Source organism: Parus major, chromosome 5, assembly GCF_001522545.3.
Source record: "Parus major isolate Abel chromosome 5, Parus_major1.1, whole genome shotgun sequence".
Taxonomy (NCBI): Eukaryota; Metazoa; Chordata; class Aves; order Passeriformes; family Paridae; genus Parus; species Parus major.
In genome coordinates this window covers 60,048,148-60,067,406 of record NC_031774.1, presented here as the reverse complement: position 1 = coordinate 60,067,406, position 19,259 = coordinate 60,048,148, and the positions used below count along the sequence as shown (strand labels likewise).

Here is a 19,259-nt window from a genome sequence, read left to right as displayed (position 1 = left end):
GCGCGGCCCCTTTCCGGCGGCGCGGGCGGAGGGAGCGGCGCGCGGGGCCCTCAGGTACGGCCGGGACGCTCCCGGGCCATCTCGGCCACTCCCGGCACTTCCCGGCGCTCCCCGGCCCTCAGGATCCTCCCGCCGGCACCCATGAGCTGAGGAGCCGCGGCGGGAGCCGAGGCAGGAGCGGGCGGAGCCGCCGCCGCGGGCCCGGCGGAGCAGCGGAGCCGCCTCCCCGCCGCCCCATGCGCGGCCCGTGCTGAGCCCCGCCCGCCCTTCCCCGCCGGGCCGGCGCTCGCCCTCTCGCCCTCCCTTGGATGCCGCCGAGATGGGCAAGGTGCTGTCCAAGATCTTCGGGAACAAGGAGATGCGGATCCTGATGCTGGGGCTGGACGCGGCCGGCAAGACCACGATCCTGTACAAGCTGAAGCTGGGCCAGTCGGTGACCACGATCCCCACCGTGGGCTTCAACGTGGAGACCGTCACCTACAAGAACGTCAAGTTCAACGTGTGGGACGTGGGCGGCCAGGACAAGATCCGGCCCCTGTGGCGGCACTACTACACGGGCACGCAGGGGCTCATCTTCGTGGTGGACTGCGCCGACCGCGACCGCATCGACGAGGCGCGGCAGGAGCTGCACCGCATCATCAACGACCGGGAGATGCGGGACGCCATCATCCTCATCTTCGCCAACAAGCAGGACCTGCCCGACGCCATGAAACCCCACGAGATCCAGGAGAAACTGGGCCTGACCCGAATCAGGGATAGGAATTGGTATGTGCAGCCCTCCTGTGCCACGACGGGGGATGGACTCTACGAAGGGCTGACGTGGTTAACGTCCAATTATAAATCCTAATGGGAGAGGAACTATTTAGTCTACAAAGAATTAAAGAAACAAAACAAAAAAAAAATTTAAACAAACAAACAAAAAAAAGAAACAAAAAAAAATAAATAACCCACGTGGCTTTCCAGAAGAATGATTCTCTACTGAAAAGTAAAAACAAAACCGCATCCATAGGATTATGATCACCTTTCTCCAGTTGCCACCCTTTCCTCCTGCACCCTTGGCTGGATTCCTGTTCTAACTCCTCCTGCTTGGCGTTAGGATGCTCTAACCTCCGAATGTGACACGAACACAGGCACTAGATGCTATGGCAGACTTCCAGCAAACAGGGGAAGGACACATTATAGACTTGCTAAGTAACTTTTTTGTTTTGTTTTGTTTTCTTGGTTTATTTTTTCTTTTTCCTCTCGATAGCCCTTTGCTGGTTTGATTATTTTGGGGGATGTTGGGGGAGGGGGTCCATTTTCAGTGTATGCTTTCTGGGTCTACTTTTTTGATTATATATATATTTTTTTCTCTCTCTCTTCTCTCACTTTGCTGTAGATTGCTACTTTTTTGCATTCCTGCAGGATATGTTGCTAGGTCGACTTCATCTAGTAAACTGAAAATTGTTGCTTAAAATCAAACCGCAGTCTGTCTTTTTATATTGAGGACTTTTTTTTTTTTTAGAAAAGAAAAAAAAGTTCTGTTAATCTGTAACTAAACAGTGACTCAGTCTGGCTCCACGGCTCAGGCTAATGAGGGGAATTCTTGCCTGCAGTGGCAGAGAGTGGGAATTCCACTGTAACGCGTTCAAAGTGCGTGTCGGGCGCCGGGAAATGTAAGAACTGCTTTGGAATGTCAGCTGGGAAGTTCTGACCCATACATCATGCATGAGGAGGGATGCAAAACCAGCTCCCCACACCACATAGCAAACAAGGCATGAACGATGCTGTAGTTCCAGGGTAGGCACTGGGCAGGTTTTTTTGTCATAAATGAGGTTTAGTTGCAGTTTTTTATTACTTGGTGTCGGTCTCCGGGCCGAGGCTCTTTCCAGCAGATGCAGCAATAAAATGTTGCAATGAGTTTGACTTTCAATCAGATGTTTTGGCAAAAGTCCAGCTCTGACTTGCCTCTCGCTTCCATCTCGAGGCAGCTGGAAACACCTAAACCTTGAAAGGATTCCTGATTCTTTCCAACAGAAAGAAGGAAAATGTTGTTATTATTATTATTATTGTTCTTTTTTCATGCTGGAGCCTTGCGAAGGGCGAGTTCCGTGCTGAGCTCTGCTCGAGCCCGGGGGTTCTGACATCAGGAATGGCCATTTTGAGGAAATCGCTTCTTGTTTTGGTTTTCCAAGCCTGGACTGAGCTCCTGGAGCGGCTGGAGCCTCCCCGTGTCCCGGTTGTTGCTGTAGTCCTGTAGGAAAGAGAACTATGCTGGATGTCTGAGGCCCATTGAGTAACTCCTAATGAGAGCGGGGAGGGGAGAGAGAGAGAATCGACGCTGAATGTAAACTTCCATAATTAGTTCTTAAAGGGCAAAGCAGCTCGTTAGCCATGTCACAGCCCGTAGCTGGGACTGGCCAATCAAAAACCCCACCCAGAGCGAGTATTTGCATAAAAACTCAATCAAGTATTAATTAACGCTGGGTGCACAAACTGTTAAAGCAGCTGGTTCTTATTCAGCCTTAAGGATTAACTTCAGATTTCCTCAAGGAGTTAAAACTCTGTTGGGGAATTCTAGGAATGTATGCTACAAAACCAGAAGAAAATGGCTTTTATTTTCCTTTTTTTTTTTTTTCCTTCCTTAATTGTTTTTTCTTTTCAAGAATATAATTTTTACTTGGAATTGGGGGCATTACACTACATTGCTGCAGTGGTGACTCTGCATGCTGAGTACCTTGTACATGGAGCTCTTACCAAAGATGTATGGGAAGATAAAAATCCTGAATTCACTTCTGAAATCCAATGCTTTGGAGCACTTCAAAGTCCTTATAGAGTGTGGTTCCAAAAAAAATAAAAAAGACTTTTCTGGATGTGGGTTGCAAATGGGACTGGATGGGTTCTTGGTGCTAGAAGATAGAGCATTGATGGATTTTGTGAATTAGAGTCTGCAGAAGCTTAATGTAGAAATAACTTTTCCATCTTGGCCCTAAAGAAGAGGAAGTGAGATTAGTTTATTTTAATCCAAGGCTTTTTGCCATTGGAATATCATTGCTCTATTTTCTAGCTTTTATTTTTCTTTTCCTGTTGCTGTAACTTAATGAACAGTGTGGTGGTATAAAAACTTCAAATTACAACAATATGGTTACTGTTTTCTTCTGGAGCATCAATAAAATAGCCAAGCACAAAGTAAATGCCTAAACTGGAAAACTTGAAGCTCTATTAATGGTTCTTGAACTTTCTTAAACCTATTCTCAGTCAACATGAAAACTTCAATACCTTCATTTTTTGTCTGAGTTGGTTTCCTGTGTTTCCAAGCGCTGGGGCAGCCTCTGCATTAAGTTGGCTTTGCAATTTTGTATCCCCTTAGAAGTAACTTTGTAATTCTGTTTTGTAGGTGAAAGGAAATTGCTTTTGCTTCTGAATTTTTTTTTTAATTTTTTTTTTTTTGGGGTGGGGGGAATGGGGAGGAAGAGATGGGGGAGAAGAAGTTACCGGAACGTGTGGCGGAGCCGTCAGAAACAAACGGCTGCGGCCACCGAACAAAAACCCACAGGTTCCACTTCCAACACGTCTTTTCTAGGCTGTAGCTGGACCTCAGCACGAGGTAGTGGCTGTCAGGAGGATAAAAGTGGGAATTGTGTACGAAACAAACCAGTCTGGAGTTCCAAGTGCATCGATTTGTGTTCGTGTGAATTTATGGAGTAAGTTTGGAATGGCGTTCAATCGTGTCCGACCAAGTGACTGAGTTTGTGGCCTGTGATCTCCCTGACTGAAGTACCCAGGAATTTTGTGTTCTCAATATGGCTGTAGTGTTGGTAAAGAACTAATAAGCAGAAAATAAAGCAATTATACAGCAGAGCTCTCCTGGTATGTTACTTGTATTGAATTAAGAGAGAAGCAGAAAGGGGCAATCTGGTGCTGGAGTCGGGCGTTGTGCTGGCATAAAGAGGGCTCTGTTCTGGATCTCCCAGATTGGAAGCCTGGCTGAAATTCCTTGGAGAATTAGATGAGAGACTACTTTTATAAGTGGAAAAGGAGGATGCTGCTTTAATATTCCCACTTGAGCAAACTTTATTGTCAGGGTTCTCCAGGCTCGGTGCCAGCCCCGGTGAGGGCACGCAGGGACTGTCACTGCCGTGTTCCAGGGAGGAAATTCCCTGGAAAGGGCAGCCACGAGGCCAGGGATGGACAAAGGGGCGGATGAGTGACTAGGGGTGCTTGTGGAGTGACAGATGTGACGCTGGTGCCTGAGTAGGCCACGAGTGAGCCGATAAAAGGACTTGGGCAGGTGCTGGGGCTGCGGGGGGGCTGGGGAGCAGCAGGATATGGATCCTGTGACAGCTGCCATCCCCTGGGCCAGGCACAGGGGTCACAGCCGGAGCTCTGCTGGCAGAGGGCGCGGCGGGGGCTCCGAGGCTGCTCCCACAGCTGCAGGTGCCTGCAACCTCCTCCTTGTTGCAAAGCTTTGGGAATGCTCAGGAGCATCATTACCTGGTCTGGTGAGCAGCATCCCTGCCTATGGAACGAGCTTTGAGGTCCCTTCCCACCCAAACCATTCCCTGATTCCCTGATTCTCCAGCCATGGTGGGCACAGGGGCCATTGCAGCCGTGATTCTCCGTGGAGCCTTCCCCTTCCAGGGTGTTCAGGCTCTGCCTGGCCTTCAGTCCAGGGTGGGGCTGTGTAAATGAACTTACTCTGACTTAATTAAACTCCTCTCAGCTGGGAGACAAGCAGGGGGAACCGGTGTCAGTCTCGCTGCAGCAGTGAGTCACTTTTCAAAATGCCGGTGCTTATCGGAGCTCACGCCGGGACTCAGCCCTCGGTCCCAGGGCCCTGTCCTCATGGCCAGCCCCTGGAAAAAGTGTTCCCACCATTCCTAATTGGAAATTATCCCTGCTAGTGCAAGTCCTCCCAGAAGAATGTGTCTGGCTTTAAAGACATTGTCAGAACAGCTGGGCACAAGGGCTGTAAGAGCCTGCTGGAGCTGAGGTGATCTCCTTCTCCCTGGGATTTGGGAATGGAGAAAAAGGGACTGCCAGGAGCAGAGAACTTGCTGTGGATGTGGAAGCAGCCTCGGTGTGAGCCCTGTGACTCAGACTTCCCTCTAAAAAGCCTGTGCTTTTTATCTTGGATTTGCTTTAATATCTGTCCAACCTGATGGGCTCAGTGTGGGGAATCTGAAATCCCCTCAGCTTCGGTGTTTTCTGGAAGTTAAAAATAAAACTTTGCCCTCGTCTCATGGGGAAGCATCAGCTCTCAGGGGCTGTTGGTGAGTGAGTGGCACCTCTGCTGACTGACTCAGTTCCTCTTCTGAGGTTCTGCGTGCTCCGGCACCGCTCGTGGTTCAGAATTACGTCTGAGCGAAGGCTCTCAGGGCTTCAGGCCGAGGTGGAGCCCCACAATCCATCTCCCTTTCAAAAGTGGGAGCACCCCAAGAGCAGAATGGTGTAATTTTCACCCCTTGGCAGCTCTGGAAGGTGCAGGGGTGAGTCAGAGCCCCAGCAGCTCTGTGGAAGGTGCTTTTTACAGGCGGGAAATGGGGAGTGCAGGGGGTGCTCCAGGAAGTGGCTCTTCTCTTGCTTAAGAACAGGTATCTCTGGCCTCCTTAAGAAAGGAGGGGGAAAAAAGTCAAGATGTGAGTCATTGCTGAGTGTCACAGTGATTTAACAGGCTCTGGCCCCTGCTTTGCCTCAAGTTTTCCCTTCCAGAGGCTGCACTTCACTCCCCTGTTCCTGGTTTTTTTTAGTTGCATCTTCCAAGCCAGCTTTAGTTAGAAAAAATGCTTCAGCAGGGTTTAATGAATGTCCTGTGAGATGGAAATTGGTGATGCTTGGAAACTGGTAACACTTAGAACACTTTGCTTTTGTTAGAGGTTTTCAGGTGAGAGCAGCCCCCAACAGCTCCTGGATCCCTACAGGATCCCTGTGCTCCAGCTTCCTTCCAGTGGGTGAAAACTCCCCTGGTGGTTAAACAGAGACGAGGAGGGAGCCAAGGTGTAGCAAAGAGCTGAATTCCTGGCTGGGAGGGTGGGCAGGCCCTGGATCCCTGGAAGTGCCCAAGGCCAGGCTGGATGGGGCTTGGAGCAGCCTGGGACAGTGGAAGGTGTCCCTGCCATGGCAGAGGGTGGCACTGGATGAATTTTAAGGTCCTTGCTCAAACCACTCTGGGATTTTATGATTATGTGAACTCCTAAAATTATCCCCATCCTTGTGCCTAGAATGGATTCCTTGCTTGATTTTCCACTGCCTGGACCAAGCACTGGCTTCATCCCAAAGTTTCTGATGGAGCAGGAGGGGTTTTCTCATCATTGCAAGGCATGAAAACCTGTGGAAAGCTGCAGCAAACACTGCATTGCATCCAGTGATAGTGGTGAGCTGTTTCATGAGAATGCACTTTTATTTCATTTTTTTGGGGAAAAGAGGAAAACCTCAAGCAGCTTCTGTAGTTACAGGACAGTAGGACACGGGGTGGCCTGGCTGGGAGACCTCAGAAGCAAGAGAAGCCTTTTCCCAGGTTTATCCTGGATTTTTGAGAAGACTACATTGCTTTTTCTGTTGCTGAGCTCCAGCGATTCTTATCCCACGAGGATCCATCAGGGTTAGGGTTAGGATCATGCCTGGATCATTGCTTCAGGGGACAGAGAAGAGCAGAGGGAAGCATCCAGTGCCAATCCAGCCCCAAAATACCTCTGCCATTCCTGCAAAGCTGCTACTGGGGAAGGAACTCATTCCATGCAGGCTGGGAGTTCCAGCCTGCAGTGCCTGGTGCTGACAGCTCCTAACTGGGCAGCACCTCTGGCTTGGAGTGCTCACTCCAAAGGAGACTTTGCACTTTGTGTGTGGAACATGGGGATTGCAAAGTCCCCGTGCTGTGCTGTTGATATTTGTTATTTTTGCCCCGAGGAGCTTTGTACATTTTCCCTTAGGAAGCAGCACAACCTCCCACCACCACCACGCACCACTGGAGCGGGATGTGCCCGCCGTTATCCCATTAGCTCAACATCTGCCAGGATGCCTTTCCCCACAGGGGCTGGATTAGGCTGGAACTGACCCAGCTCTCCGGGAAGCTTTTCCTAGCACGTACTTGTGGCTTTCAGGCTGCTGTCCTGGCTGTAACCACCCCCATCACCCTCCTCACACCGCAGAGAGGGAGCTTTGGCAGGCCAGCAGGGAGCTGGCTTTACCTTTGCCTCCAAAGAATGTCTGTTAAGCGTTCAAATTCCATCCTGTATATTCTGGAGCTACTCATATTTTCAATAGAACGTGTTTTTTGGGCTCTGATGACTCAGACCGGGCTGGTTTTCACATCAGCACTGAAAATAGAAGCATTTGGGTAGGGAGGTGAGGGGCAGCAGCAGGACAGCCACTGCTGGTGTGCTCGGTGGCTCTTTGCTGCCTGACACAAAAGTTTGGGATGATCTTCCCTGGCTCTGCTCGCTGGAAGAAGAGCCAAGCTCAGCAAGGGCCGGTGTGGAAGCCGCTGGCGTCCGGCGCTGCGTTGTGGAATGAGCTGAATCGCTGCCAACGAGCTGTCCCTGGATCTCTGGCTCATCTTACAACCTTGGACCCGTTAATGAATCTGAAGTCCTGCAGCCCTTGCCTCCAAACATTTGGAGTATGTGGCATTTGAGAGCCAGGGTCACCATCCAGGCTGGGCTCTGGGTGCTGGAGATGCTCCTGGGCTGCTCCTGCTGCTCTCCTGCAACTCAGCTTTGGATCTGCTCCTGGCCACGTTGGCTGCAGCATTCCAGCCTCTTCAGGGAGGGCTGGGAATATTGCAGGGAGTAGGGCAGAGGTGTGTTCTCCTTTAAGGAACACTGCCTGCAATCTCAGGATCTCAGCTCCTGCCCTACCTGTTTGGCTGATGCCTGACAGAGAAATCCTGCTCTGCGTTTTCCCCTGGATGTGAGGTTACACTTTTAACCACAGCACCAAAACTCCCCGGCTTTTCATTTCATCGTGGCTATTATTATGATTTTTGGAGGGGAATGCCTCTCCCCACCAGGATGACCCACAGCTTTTCCATCTTGTTAGGAGTTGCCTGTGGGTTTCCCCGACCCAAGGCCTCCAGGTCAAAGCCTGGAACCTCCTGCTCTAATGCTGCACTCGCTTTTTCCCTCCTCACCATTGCAGTGTCCCCCCAGCCCTGCTCTGCTGTGTGGGAGAAGGGGCTCCACAGTTCCTCCTTCCCCTCTCCAGGCTCTCTAGCTCCCGGAAAAGCTCCCAGTAGTGAAACTGGTTAATCACGTTGACACTGGAGGAGTGCTGGCATCCGAGAGGGATCTGTGGATTAACTGGTTCCGGTGTTTGCCAACTTCTCGGCAGCCTGATGCATTATTCAGCAGCCGGGCTGCTTTCGGGCCTTCGGAAAATCTGGAGCTTCCCAACACTTGAGGGTTTATGAATTGACGTCTCTCCTTGCAGCTTCCTCCTCCCTTGGATGGCCAATTAACCGTGGGCAATTAAACACCAGAGCCGGAGTGTTTTGCCGCCGGTTCCGCAGTCTGCAGAAGAGGCTCGGGGCACCCGCAGCTTCCTCCTGGGTTCTATCCCACCTCCCATCATCCGCCCCTGGGAAAGCAGGTGCTGTTTAAGGCATGGGATCTGTGGACTCGTTTAACATCTGCCAACTCCCCGGCATTCCCAGGTTGCCAAAAATGTGGCGACGGGGAAGGCTCCGGGACAGCCGCAGCTGCGGGCTCAGGAGCAGCTCGTTCCCAAAGCTGCAGTTCAGGCCGGAGCACTTGCAGATGGCTGATAGGGAGGGAGAGGTGACTCACGGAGATTAAATATCCTGCTGCGCCCGCCTCGTGGGCAGCGATGGCTCAACACACCTACGGCACTCACAGCCGGCTCCGGCATCCCTGCTTTGCTTTTGCCTCCAGGTAGAGGGGAAAACCGGGAAAGGCCCTAGGATAAAGGGACAAGAGGACAGAGAGGCACGGCAGCTCCTGGGGGAGGCTCGTTATTCCTCAAACACATTTCTATCCATTGGTTTCGATGGCAAAACCCGGATTGCCGCATCCTTTCCCACGCCGCAGTCCCGCCGCTGACTCGGTGCCAGCGGAAGGCGCTTGCGGGTCCATCAGGTCCGAGACAACGATTTTCCATCTTCTCTGATTGTTCCAGGCACTGCAGAGTTGTTGTTGTCAGAGCCTGTTCCCCGTTTTGGAAACATAATTGGAATTATGCAAATTCCGGTGCGGCACCGGTGAGTGACTGACGCGCTCCTCGCCCGGAGTTGGGATATTGGAGCATGGAAAGGCCGTTCCATCCCGGGAGAACCGGGGGCTCAGCCCCGCTCCTGCCGCAGCTCCCGAGCATCCCAGCCCGCTCCGGGGCTGCTGGGCAAAGCGCAGAGCTCGGCGTGTTCCTGCCCCAGCACCCCGTGCTTGGAGCTGCGACACCACCGCTCGCCCGCGCTGGCGTTGTCAAAATTCCTGATGGTCTGGAGCTGGAGGTGTTTTAGGGATGCTGAGCTGCCCAGTGGCAGCTCGGGGAGCAGAGTGGGATCCGGAGCACAAGGCTTGAGGGACTGGAGCGAGACTCCCTGGGAGGGTTGGGACGCTGCTGCCCTCCAGACACGTGGTGGGATCGTGGGGATGGTGCCTGGATCGGGCTGCGGTTCCCACCTGGAATGTGCTTTAGGCATTGTCCCGCTGGCCTGGTGACTCGGCCGTGCCCGTGGGAGCGGTCCCTGACACAGCCCAAAGTCCTTCCGCAGGGAGATCTGCGAGAGGAAAGAGGGATTTAACCAAAATAACAGCACTTCTCCCCCCTCCCATCTCAGCCTTTCCATCCGCGCGTCCCGCAGCGGTTCCTCTTTTAGCACCACGTCTCCTAAAAAAAAAAAGTGTTGACTGCAGCTTTTCTGGAGGCTGCAGCGCTCCCGCCCCGGTGACTGCACAGCTCTTCCCAGCCTCCTTCCCGCTGCGGTTCCTGGGCTGAAGGCAATCTTTTCCGGTCTGATCGCATGGCCAAGGAATGTACGTGCACATCCAGCGTGTCTGGAGTCAGTTAAGTGCCAACAGCCAGGCTTTTGGGAGCAGCACGGAGGGAAAAACGATGCCCAAGTTGCTGCTTCCCCAGGTCCCTTTGGATTTGGGATGTCGGTCCGGCTGCCCCATCCCCGACCTCGGCGTCGTCGTGGGTGTGCAGCAGCGATTTCTGACTCTCCACGGTCAATAAAGTCTTGGCCAAGTGGAACAAAAATATTCAACCTGGTTAGTCTGGAAGGTAATTCTGGCTAATAAATAAACGAGGTTGGGAAAAAAAACCCGGTGATCCAGCGTGGCCAATGAGCGCATCATCGGCACTCCCCCAGAGACGCTGCAGAGGGGGATGAGGGTAATTAACAAAGCAATTAATGCAAGATATGAAGCTGCTTCCCAAATACACAAGGAAATCCAGACTCCAGCTGCGCTGGCATCGCTTGTGCTGGCAAAGGCCTTGTCTGTGCTGGAAGGGGGATGCACGTGGTGTGTTTGTTTGCAGGATCCATTATCCAGGAGAAGCAGCAGGTTGGGGATTTGGCATCTTCCAGCAGGTCCCAAAGCTCTCCATGAGCTTTGGTGGGATCTGTGCTGCCCCTCAAAATAAAGCTGGAAAAGGCCAACTGGAGCAGGAGACGAGCAGCTCTTTCCCAGCTGCTGGGGCTGGGTGATCCAGGGCTGCAGCTCCCCAAGCATCTCTCCAGGCCAGCTGCTTTGTCAGCTTGGAGCTCTTGGAAAGAAGAATGGGATGATGTTTCTGCAGCAGAGCCAACATCCAACATGCTCAGCTTGGCTGCTGTCCGTGCGTGGGGCCGTGCTCAGGCCCAGAGCTGGATGGAAATGCCTTTAAATGTGGATCTAAATTGGATCTAAATCTATTTCTGTGCTGGGGGTGAGCTCAGGGAAAGGGGGAAAAAAAGCCCCAAAGAATGCTACTAGCTCCAATTGCAAAGATTCATATATACTTATATATATATATAAATAACTGGAAAGGTTTATCTTGTGTTGAATGAATCCCAGATTTTATAGATCAGATAAACCAAATGACACCACACGTTACAGAATCCCTGAATAGTTTGGTTTTGAAGGGACTTTAAAGCTCATCCGTTCCAACCCCCTGCCATGGCAGGGACACCTTCCACTATCCCAGGGTGTTCCAAGCCTTGTCCAACCTGGGACACTTCCAGGGATCCAGGGGCAGCCACAGCTTCTCTGGGCTGCTGGGAGCTCATGGCAAGGGAAAAAAGGCTCTGGTGTGGCTCCAAGTGCTGCCATGTGATTTTTGAGGCAGACACACCATCCTCTCGTGCTTTGTGGGAGACTCAGGAACTGGATCTGGGCATTTCTGCCTTTCCTTTACACAAGTGTGAAGCCTCGGGAGCACCTCCCCATCTCCCAGCTGTGTCTTCCCAGCACCAACTCCCCTCTTCCCAAAATATCCCCTCCACAAAGCTCTCACAGCTCAGGCTGCCCCGACAGCATTCTCAGGGCGTTGCCTGCGAGCCTTCCCACTAAATTATATATAACACTTGGGTTTGGGGTGGGATTTTTGGGAAGGAAATCTGTTGCCAAGCAATGGAGCTGCGGCCCGGCTCTCTCCTCCCAAACTGAGACTCAGAAGTGTGTGTAAAATATCTGAGACATCTCAAGTGGGGTTGTAGGAGGTTGGATCATGGAAACGTGGAGGAAAAACTGCTGCTGGGGTTGGGAGAAGGTTTTCCTTTCATTTTCCAAAGCCAAAACTTGGAAGTGGAGAGTTGTTTGAACCCAGAGAGGCAACAAGAGATATGGGGGATCATGAGAAATCCCCCAAGGGTCCCGTGGGGAGTTCTCCCCATGGATTTACACCCTGGACATGTCTTGGACAGCATGTATAAAAACCATTGGGTTTTCTCCCCAAAAGGAAGGTGGGATCAGCCCTGGCACGGAGATGTTGCGGGGTCAATCTCAGCACCACAAACAGGAGCATGAACCACTGCAGCCACTCGTCAATCCGTGGTACCCACAGAGGTGTGGGTGAACCAGAGGGTCAATATTGACCCTCATCTCACAGCTGGGGGGCTGGTAGTGCCCGCTGGCCTCCCTGGGAAAGCTCCAGTGGGAATGACAGTGCCAATCCAGTGAGTGACTTCATCCCGATGCTGCTGAGCATCGCCCGCGCCGCAGCCCCGGGTGGGAGCCCTTGTTTTGCTCCAGGCCCAGAACAGCCCCGCAGGAGGGTTTCAGCTGACAGCAATCCAGAGGGATACGAAGTTTTCCTGATGTTTTCCCCAGCTGTTCAGCTTGGGAGGGAAATCCCACCGGCGTGCTTTCCTCATTAACCGCTGTCACATTTTCCAGGCAGAGCCTCGGTGTGCCAGGCGCTGATTTGCATCACCAGATCACAAGGATGTGACCTAATTAAATTTCAGCTCTTTTCAATATGATTTTCATACTCACACAGGGTTTTTTTTGGACCTGTGGAACCAGCTGTCTCGGCAGGGATGTCTCAGGCTTGGAATGGAAGTGGAGAAAACATCTAATTTCCCACTGGGAGTGGCTGTGGAGGCGAGCTCTGGGGTCTCTCCAAAGCCCTTCTCTGCTCCCAAAGTTTGATTCACAAGAGTGAATTGTGTTATTGTTTGAGAGCAGATTTTTTTATTATTATTTATGCAGAGGGGAACATGTTACTCCCACCCCTCTTCCCATGCAGATGGATTTAGGTCACGCTGGGAAGAGGGGTGGGAGAACCTGGAGTGAACCACATCCCTCCTGGAACAAACAACCTTCCCAGGGCTCAGCACTGGTTCTTACAAGATGCCTCCAGTCAAGACAGGTCCCATCAAACCCCACCAAGGCCCCTCAGCACAAGGCAAATCCAACCATTCTATGCACCCAGACCTCCTCAGGAGTCTTTTAATCCCCAAAAAATATTAGTTGGGGTCTTAATTTTCCCTGGGAAGGATCTGTTCACCAGTGAGGGTAACACAGGGGGGTATCCCAGCTGGTTTTTTGGCTGAATGAGCAGAATCCCCTGCGTTTTCCCGTTGCTATGGCAAGGGGGAGAGCCGGGATTTTTGTGCATGGGTTGGTAAATCCGGCCCGTTCTGCACGGCTGATTTGCCCTGCAATTAATTAAGGGCATTCTTCACTTCCCCTCGCAATTAACATAAAGAAAACCCAATTAACTCTTGCACAGTGGACGCCAAGCACCGCCTTGGGCAGCGTGAAACCTCCCTGCTCTCCTGCGGGAAAAATCCAAGGATTGTCATCAAAGATTGACCACAGACCCCACACCAGAGCCCAGAGCCCATCCTGCTGCCATCCCTCTGGAATCACCCAGTTCTCCCTGACTGAATCACATCCTTGGCTTTGCCAGACCTGTCGGTGTTGGGGTTTGACTGTGAGCTGGGAATTGGGATGGAACAGAAGATTTGGGTGGAAAAGGACATTTCTGGCCATCCTCAGGCAGGCTGGTGCCTCTTCCCACAGCTCCTGGGCTGTGGTGGTGACTTTGCCGAAACCCGGAGCAAAGTAGGTACAAAGGGCACTTCTCCTGATCCTTTGGTCACTCATCCTCCTTTTTTTATAGCTGAAGCCATGAGTCTGGGAGCAGAGTCAGCCTGGGACCAGAGTCTGGGAGCAGAGTCTGGGAGCAGAGTCAGTCTGGGAGCAGAGTCTCTCCGTCCCTGGCATCCACACCCCGGTGGCCACACCTGTAATCCCTGCCATGAGGTGCAGCAGGTATTTCCTGTTCCTGGACTGCTCCAACCTGCCCTGCACGGCTCCGGCTGCCCCGAGCAGCTCCCGGCTCTCTCGGCTCTCCCAGATCCATCTGGGTCCTGCAGAGCAGTGTGGCTGCAAGGATGAGCCGTGCTCTCTCCAGTCTCCCCCAAAAAATATGGGAGGAGGGAGGGGATGGGAGTGCCCTGCTAAGGTAAAGGGTGAGAGGTGACACAGTCTGAGCTGGCTCCTGCTGCCTCACCAAGTCCTTGGGATTTGCCCCCAGGATTTGCCTCTGGAATTCCCTCACTGCCACAACATGCTGAATTTGCCAGGTCTCTGAGCAGGGAGGTGACTTGGTGACTTCCAGCTACTGTCCTACGTCACTTTCTCACCTCCACTGGTTTCTGAATTTTGGTTTGGTTGGATAAACCATGCTCTGGCTGGTTTATCTCCTCCCAGATGACCTGGAGCAGATCCAGTGTCCTCCTCAAGCCTGGAATTGCCAAAAATCCCAAGTGCTGGCACCATCAAGCATTTTTTTTTTACTAGTGTAACACTTTTTAGGTGTTTGTGTCCAGTGCATTGGGCAAACCCTGGGCTTGGATGTGAACAGAGCAGCCTCCTTCCCACAAAAGCACCTGGAGCATCCTTCGTGTCCAGCACTGAGCTCTGAGCCTGAGGAGAGCTGGAGGTTTGTCCATGGAGGGGCTCAACCCCACATCCCCCACGCCCTCCCCAGGGACAGCCATGGTTCTGTGACAAAGTGATGGCACCAACCACCATTATTACACCGACTGCAATTCCTGAACATCCAACCCTGTCCTCAGCCCCTGCCAATAATCCTCGGGGACAAAAGACCCCGAGGGCAGCTCCTGCCCCCGCCTCTAATTCCTCCCCTTCACCCTAATCCCCGGCCCTTCTGTCGCAACGGCCAAATCCAATTAACCGTGCAAGGATTGAGCTCCACCAGCGATCAAACGAAGCCCTCGGGATGGAGGAGCCATCCCTGCCTTGAGTGGGGTTTATTCCCCAAAAAAAGAGAGCAGGGAGTTGTGTCTGGGCAAGGAGTGAGGGAGGGGAGGTGGTCTGGGACTTGTGGATGTGGCTTTGCTGGGGGTGGCTGTTTTTTCCCAGTTTCCCAGCTGGCTTGGTTGTGGTACCAGCTTCCAAGGTCCCACTCCAAACATCCCCATGGATCCCATTCAGCCTCCAAGACTTAAAATCCACTTGCTCAGGGTTTGCCATGAGCCTCTGAGCTGTTTCGTGTCTGGTTGCAGAGGAAGATGCTCTGGTCCCCCTCCTGGCACGGAGGATGGCTGGGGATTGGAAGGATGTTCTCCAACCTGGCCACACTTCCAAGGGTCCCAAGTTTTTTTTCTCATGATCTTGCTTGCCAAGAAGAAAAAAAGACTCAGCATGGAGGTAGCACCAATTTAGGAAGGTCCCAGTGAGCCCCCACCAGGACCAGAGTGCAGCCAAAGAAAAACCCAACAGTTTGGATTTGCAGCTTTTGTCAGGCTGAACTCAAGCTGCAATTGGGATGTGAAATCAGGTAATTTTGGGATGGAGAAGCTCCTGGGATAGAAAGGAGGGGAGCAAGGGGAACTGGAGGGTGCAAAGGCAGCAGAACAATGAGGAAGGGCTTTGGGGACATGGAGGATGTGCTGCTTTTCCAGGCAGGCACAGATTGGGTAAAAGGTGAATAAATGCTGGTTGGCCCCAGAAGGACCAGGCTGCACCTTAAATGAGGCAGAGAAACACACGAAAACAGAGGCTGAGTCCACAGGGACGAGGTGCAGCCGGCCAGGGGATGGCTGTGGGTGGCACATTGACCACTGGCAGCTGCTCCCAGACCCGAGCTAATGTTTAGCTTTAGACTTTGCCAAGTTGTCCAAGGGGCAAAGGAGGAGGAGGAAGATGAGGGCGGGTGACTCGAGGGGGGCGGAGAGTGGCTGCGAGCTGGGCCATCGCCCAGGGCTGTGACTCCTGCACGAGCTGCAGCTCAGAGGAAGCCACTTCTGAGTGTAGTTTCTGCTGGTTTGGTCCTGATTCAGCAGGACATTCCCTGACAAGGCCTTGCTGAGCTCCTCATTTAGCTCAGCTCTTCCTGATGTTATTTTATTCCCCACACACCGGGCTCCAGACAGCATTTGCAAGGGCTGCACTGAGGGGACACTGTTGTGGACATCACTGGCAAGGCTGCAAATGTGTCCCCAGCGCTGGCCCAGGGCTGAGCATGTCCCATTGGCCTGGATAACCCACCCTGGCAGGCGCCTCATCTCTATTTTAACCCCCCTCTCCTGGGAAGTAATTAAGGACGTGTCTATTAATTGCTGTGTCACATCAGCACGGATTGTCCCTGTCACCATCGGTGCTCCCTGAGCAGCTCCCACTGGACCATTGCCCTGTGTCTCCTCTCCATCCCTATCACGTCTACCCTGCAGCATCTCAAATCTTCACATTTTGAGTTCTACCTTCCCAAACAATTTTGCACAGCAATGTTCTCCAATCCCAGATTATTCTAATGACACCGTGGAAAAGCTAAAAATAGGAGAGAGGCATTTTCTGCCTCTCCCCCAGCAGCCACTGTTGGGAGCATGGGGACAGCACCGGCAGTGGGAGCCTCCGAGGTGTTTGCAGGGAGCGTTTGGAGAGTATCACACCTCCCCTTTCCCTTCCCAGCCCTGGATCTTTAAATATCTGGCCCAAATCCACACAAGCCTGTAGCTGCTTAACTCCTTCCTTGCGCTCAATTCCAAAAGCAATTGAGCACCTGGATGGGATGGAGGACTTGGGGTGGTGGGTGCAAAACACTCCTGAGTGTGCCAAACTTCAGCCACAGTGTGGGTGGTGGGATCCTCTTGGCTTCCCTGGGAACCTCCTGGCTCCAGGGGGAACCTTCCAGCTCCTGTGGGATTCTCAGAGCCCACCTGTTTTACCTCCTCTCCTACCAGGGCTCTTGGATATCTCGGGGTCCTGCATGTGCTGGAAAATGCTGAGGGAAGCAATATCTGAATCCATGCTGCTTTTCCTAAAATGAGCATCCCAAAAAAAGTGATGTACTCACCCAGAAATTGTGCACTCCCCAAAAAAGTGATGCCCTGCCCCAAAACCAGCTATGCTGGATGTAGCACCTGAACACACTCAGCAGTGAATCAGCAGCCTGGGGCAGCTGTTCCAGGTTATTTTTGTTTAAATTTAAGGCATCTGATGGAATCCTCCACTCAGCAAGAGTGGCTGGAGCTTGGGAATCCCACAGGGAAGTGTGGACATTTCCCACATGGCCCTCAGAGCCCACCAGGCATCAGCTGGGTCAGGCAGGGGGAGCAAAACCCACAGAAACTGTCACCAACTTCCTCCACAGCTTCAGCCCGGACTCGCAGAGCTGCACTGGGAACGGGTCCGTGCACCTCTCCGGGCATGGAAATCGGTGCTGGCACAAGGGCATGGATGCAGATGGAGAGGCAGGGAGCAGCCAGGGAGCAGCCAGCCCCCGCACGGACACTGTTTGCCCCCTTGGGACGCAGAGATCCCAAGAGGAGCGGGATGAAGCTCCGAGGGTGTCAGGCCAGGATTGTGCCGAGCTGGAGGCGGGATGGGCTCTGGAGGCCGGGCAGAGCAGCGGCCGATGGCTGCAGGGGGAACAGAAAGGCCGTGAGCCGCTGGCTGCCACACGCCAGGAACTGCCCTGGAGCAGAGCAGAGCCCGATGAGTCAGAGGGCTCGGGCACAATGGGAAGCGCAGGCTCAGCAGGGCTGGGGACACGCAGGGACAGGGACATGCCCGGATGAGGCCTCAAGGCTGCAGCACCCTGAGCAAACCCTCCTCCAGGGCAGACGTGGAACAGAGGGAAAAACGTGGCTTTTGCCGCGAGGGAGAGGAAGGAAATGGGTGAACTCATGGCTCTGCCATGCGTCCTCCCCGTCCTGCACTTCCCACTGGCGCTGGCAGGGTACCAGGGACCACATCCCAGGCCGGCTGCTTCCCCAAGGCACCCCCACTTCCCTCCTGCCCACTGCTGCCTTCTCACTTCTGCAGCCTTTCCCGTTTTATAGATTCCCTTTTTTTAAAATAAACCCCAAAAAAGCAAACCCAGGAGAACAAGAGGAATAAAGAAATAGCCACTGTTTTACCTCCTGATCTGAGTCACCCCAATGAGGACTCGGCTGCTCCCACATTCCCCATGGGAGCTGCTGAGGGCAGGAATAACTGACACAGGATAATTACAGGTCTGAAGATGGAGGTGCTGCCTGGGCATGAGGTCCCACAGCTCACAGGGAGGGGAAACACCTCCCATGGCAAACCCAGGGTGTACTCAGACATCCATCCCCCAGGGGAATTTGGGAAACATCCTCCAAAAACATCTCCACAGGCCAAAATGGTTTTGATAGAATTTCAGCCACCGCTTTCTCTGCTCGTTGTCATCTTTCTTCCACTTCACACAGGATGGTGGCTGGGAGAAGAAAACACTGAACTTGGACATAAACATGGATCACCATCACCCTGGAGGTCCTGGTCACTCCCTGGGGCTCAGACTCAGGGCTGGAAACCACAGCTCTGGCTGCCCACAGGGGCAGGAATGGGTGCTCCAGGGCCTCTGTGCTGCACAAACCTCATGCTTTGCATGGCCTCAGAAAAGAGACCTTCATTTATTTTGTTTCAGGATGTGAAAGGACATCACAAGACCGTGGTCCCACGGCTTCCCCAGCCCAGGATGACAGGACACTGCACCAGCAGCAAGCAGATCAAACTGGCACCATTTCAGGAGGGAAAGGCTGGGATTCCTCCCCTGGCATCCCACATGTCACACAGGCACTCAGGGGCAGTGCTGGCAATATGTGCTGGGCCAAGGAGCCACATCCACACCACCACTGTCACCAAGGAGTGACCCCATCCCCCCTGTCAGGCTGCCAGAACACCTGGGGTTTGAAATCATCAAAACCCTGAACAGTTTGGGGTGGAAGGGAACTCAAAGCTCATGTTGTTCCACTGTCTGCCATGGCAGGGACACCTTCCACTCTCCCAGGCTGATCCAAGCCCCGTCCAGCCTGGCTTTGGACACTTCCAGGGATCCAGGGGCAGTAACTTAGCTGCTCTGGGCACCCTGTGCCAGGGCCTGCCAACCCTCACAGCCAAAAACCTCTCCCTAATATCCAGTCTAACCCTGACCCCTGGCAGTGGGAAGCCATTCCCCCTGGTCCATGCCCACTTCCCATGGCACCATGAGGTGGGGGGCAGGTGCAGCAGGGATGGGAGAGCCCCTGGATGTGACCTCCTGTCACTGAGCTGTCACCCTACCGCTGTCACTGTGCCGTTTGCTCCTTGGCTGGGGTTCAGGAAATGGCACAACAGCAGCAGCAGCCACAGAACCAACCCCAGGCACCGTTTAACGGAGCTGTTTGCCCAGGCACCGGGAGCCCACCGCAGCTGGGTGGAGCAGGAGCAGATCCACAGGAATAAAAACCCTTTTCCCTAATGCTGCAGGCAAGAAGCATCATTTTCTAAAAGGAGAATCCATTTGTCCAGGACTACATGCCACAGAAAACGATTACACAGCTGGGGAGGACACTTTCCCAAGCA

The 19,259-nt window shown here is 53.1% G+C and overlaps 1 protein-coding gene across 1 annotated transcript; it reads left to right on the top strand.

The window, feature by feature from the left end:
- Positions 1 to 6: 6 nt before the first annotated feature.
- Positions 7 to 3,840, top strand: ARF6 (ADP ribosylation factor 6). The gene has a single exon (XM_015632233.1). It carries the CDS (start codon positions 320 to 322, stop codon positions 845 to 847), a length of 528 nt encoding a protein of 175 aa, XP_015487719.1. The 5' UTR covers positions 7 to 319; the 3' UTR covers positions 848 to 3,840.
- Positions 3,841 to 19,259: the final 15,419 nt, after the last annotated feature.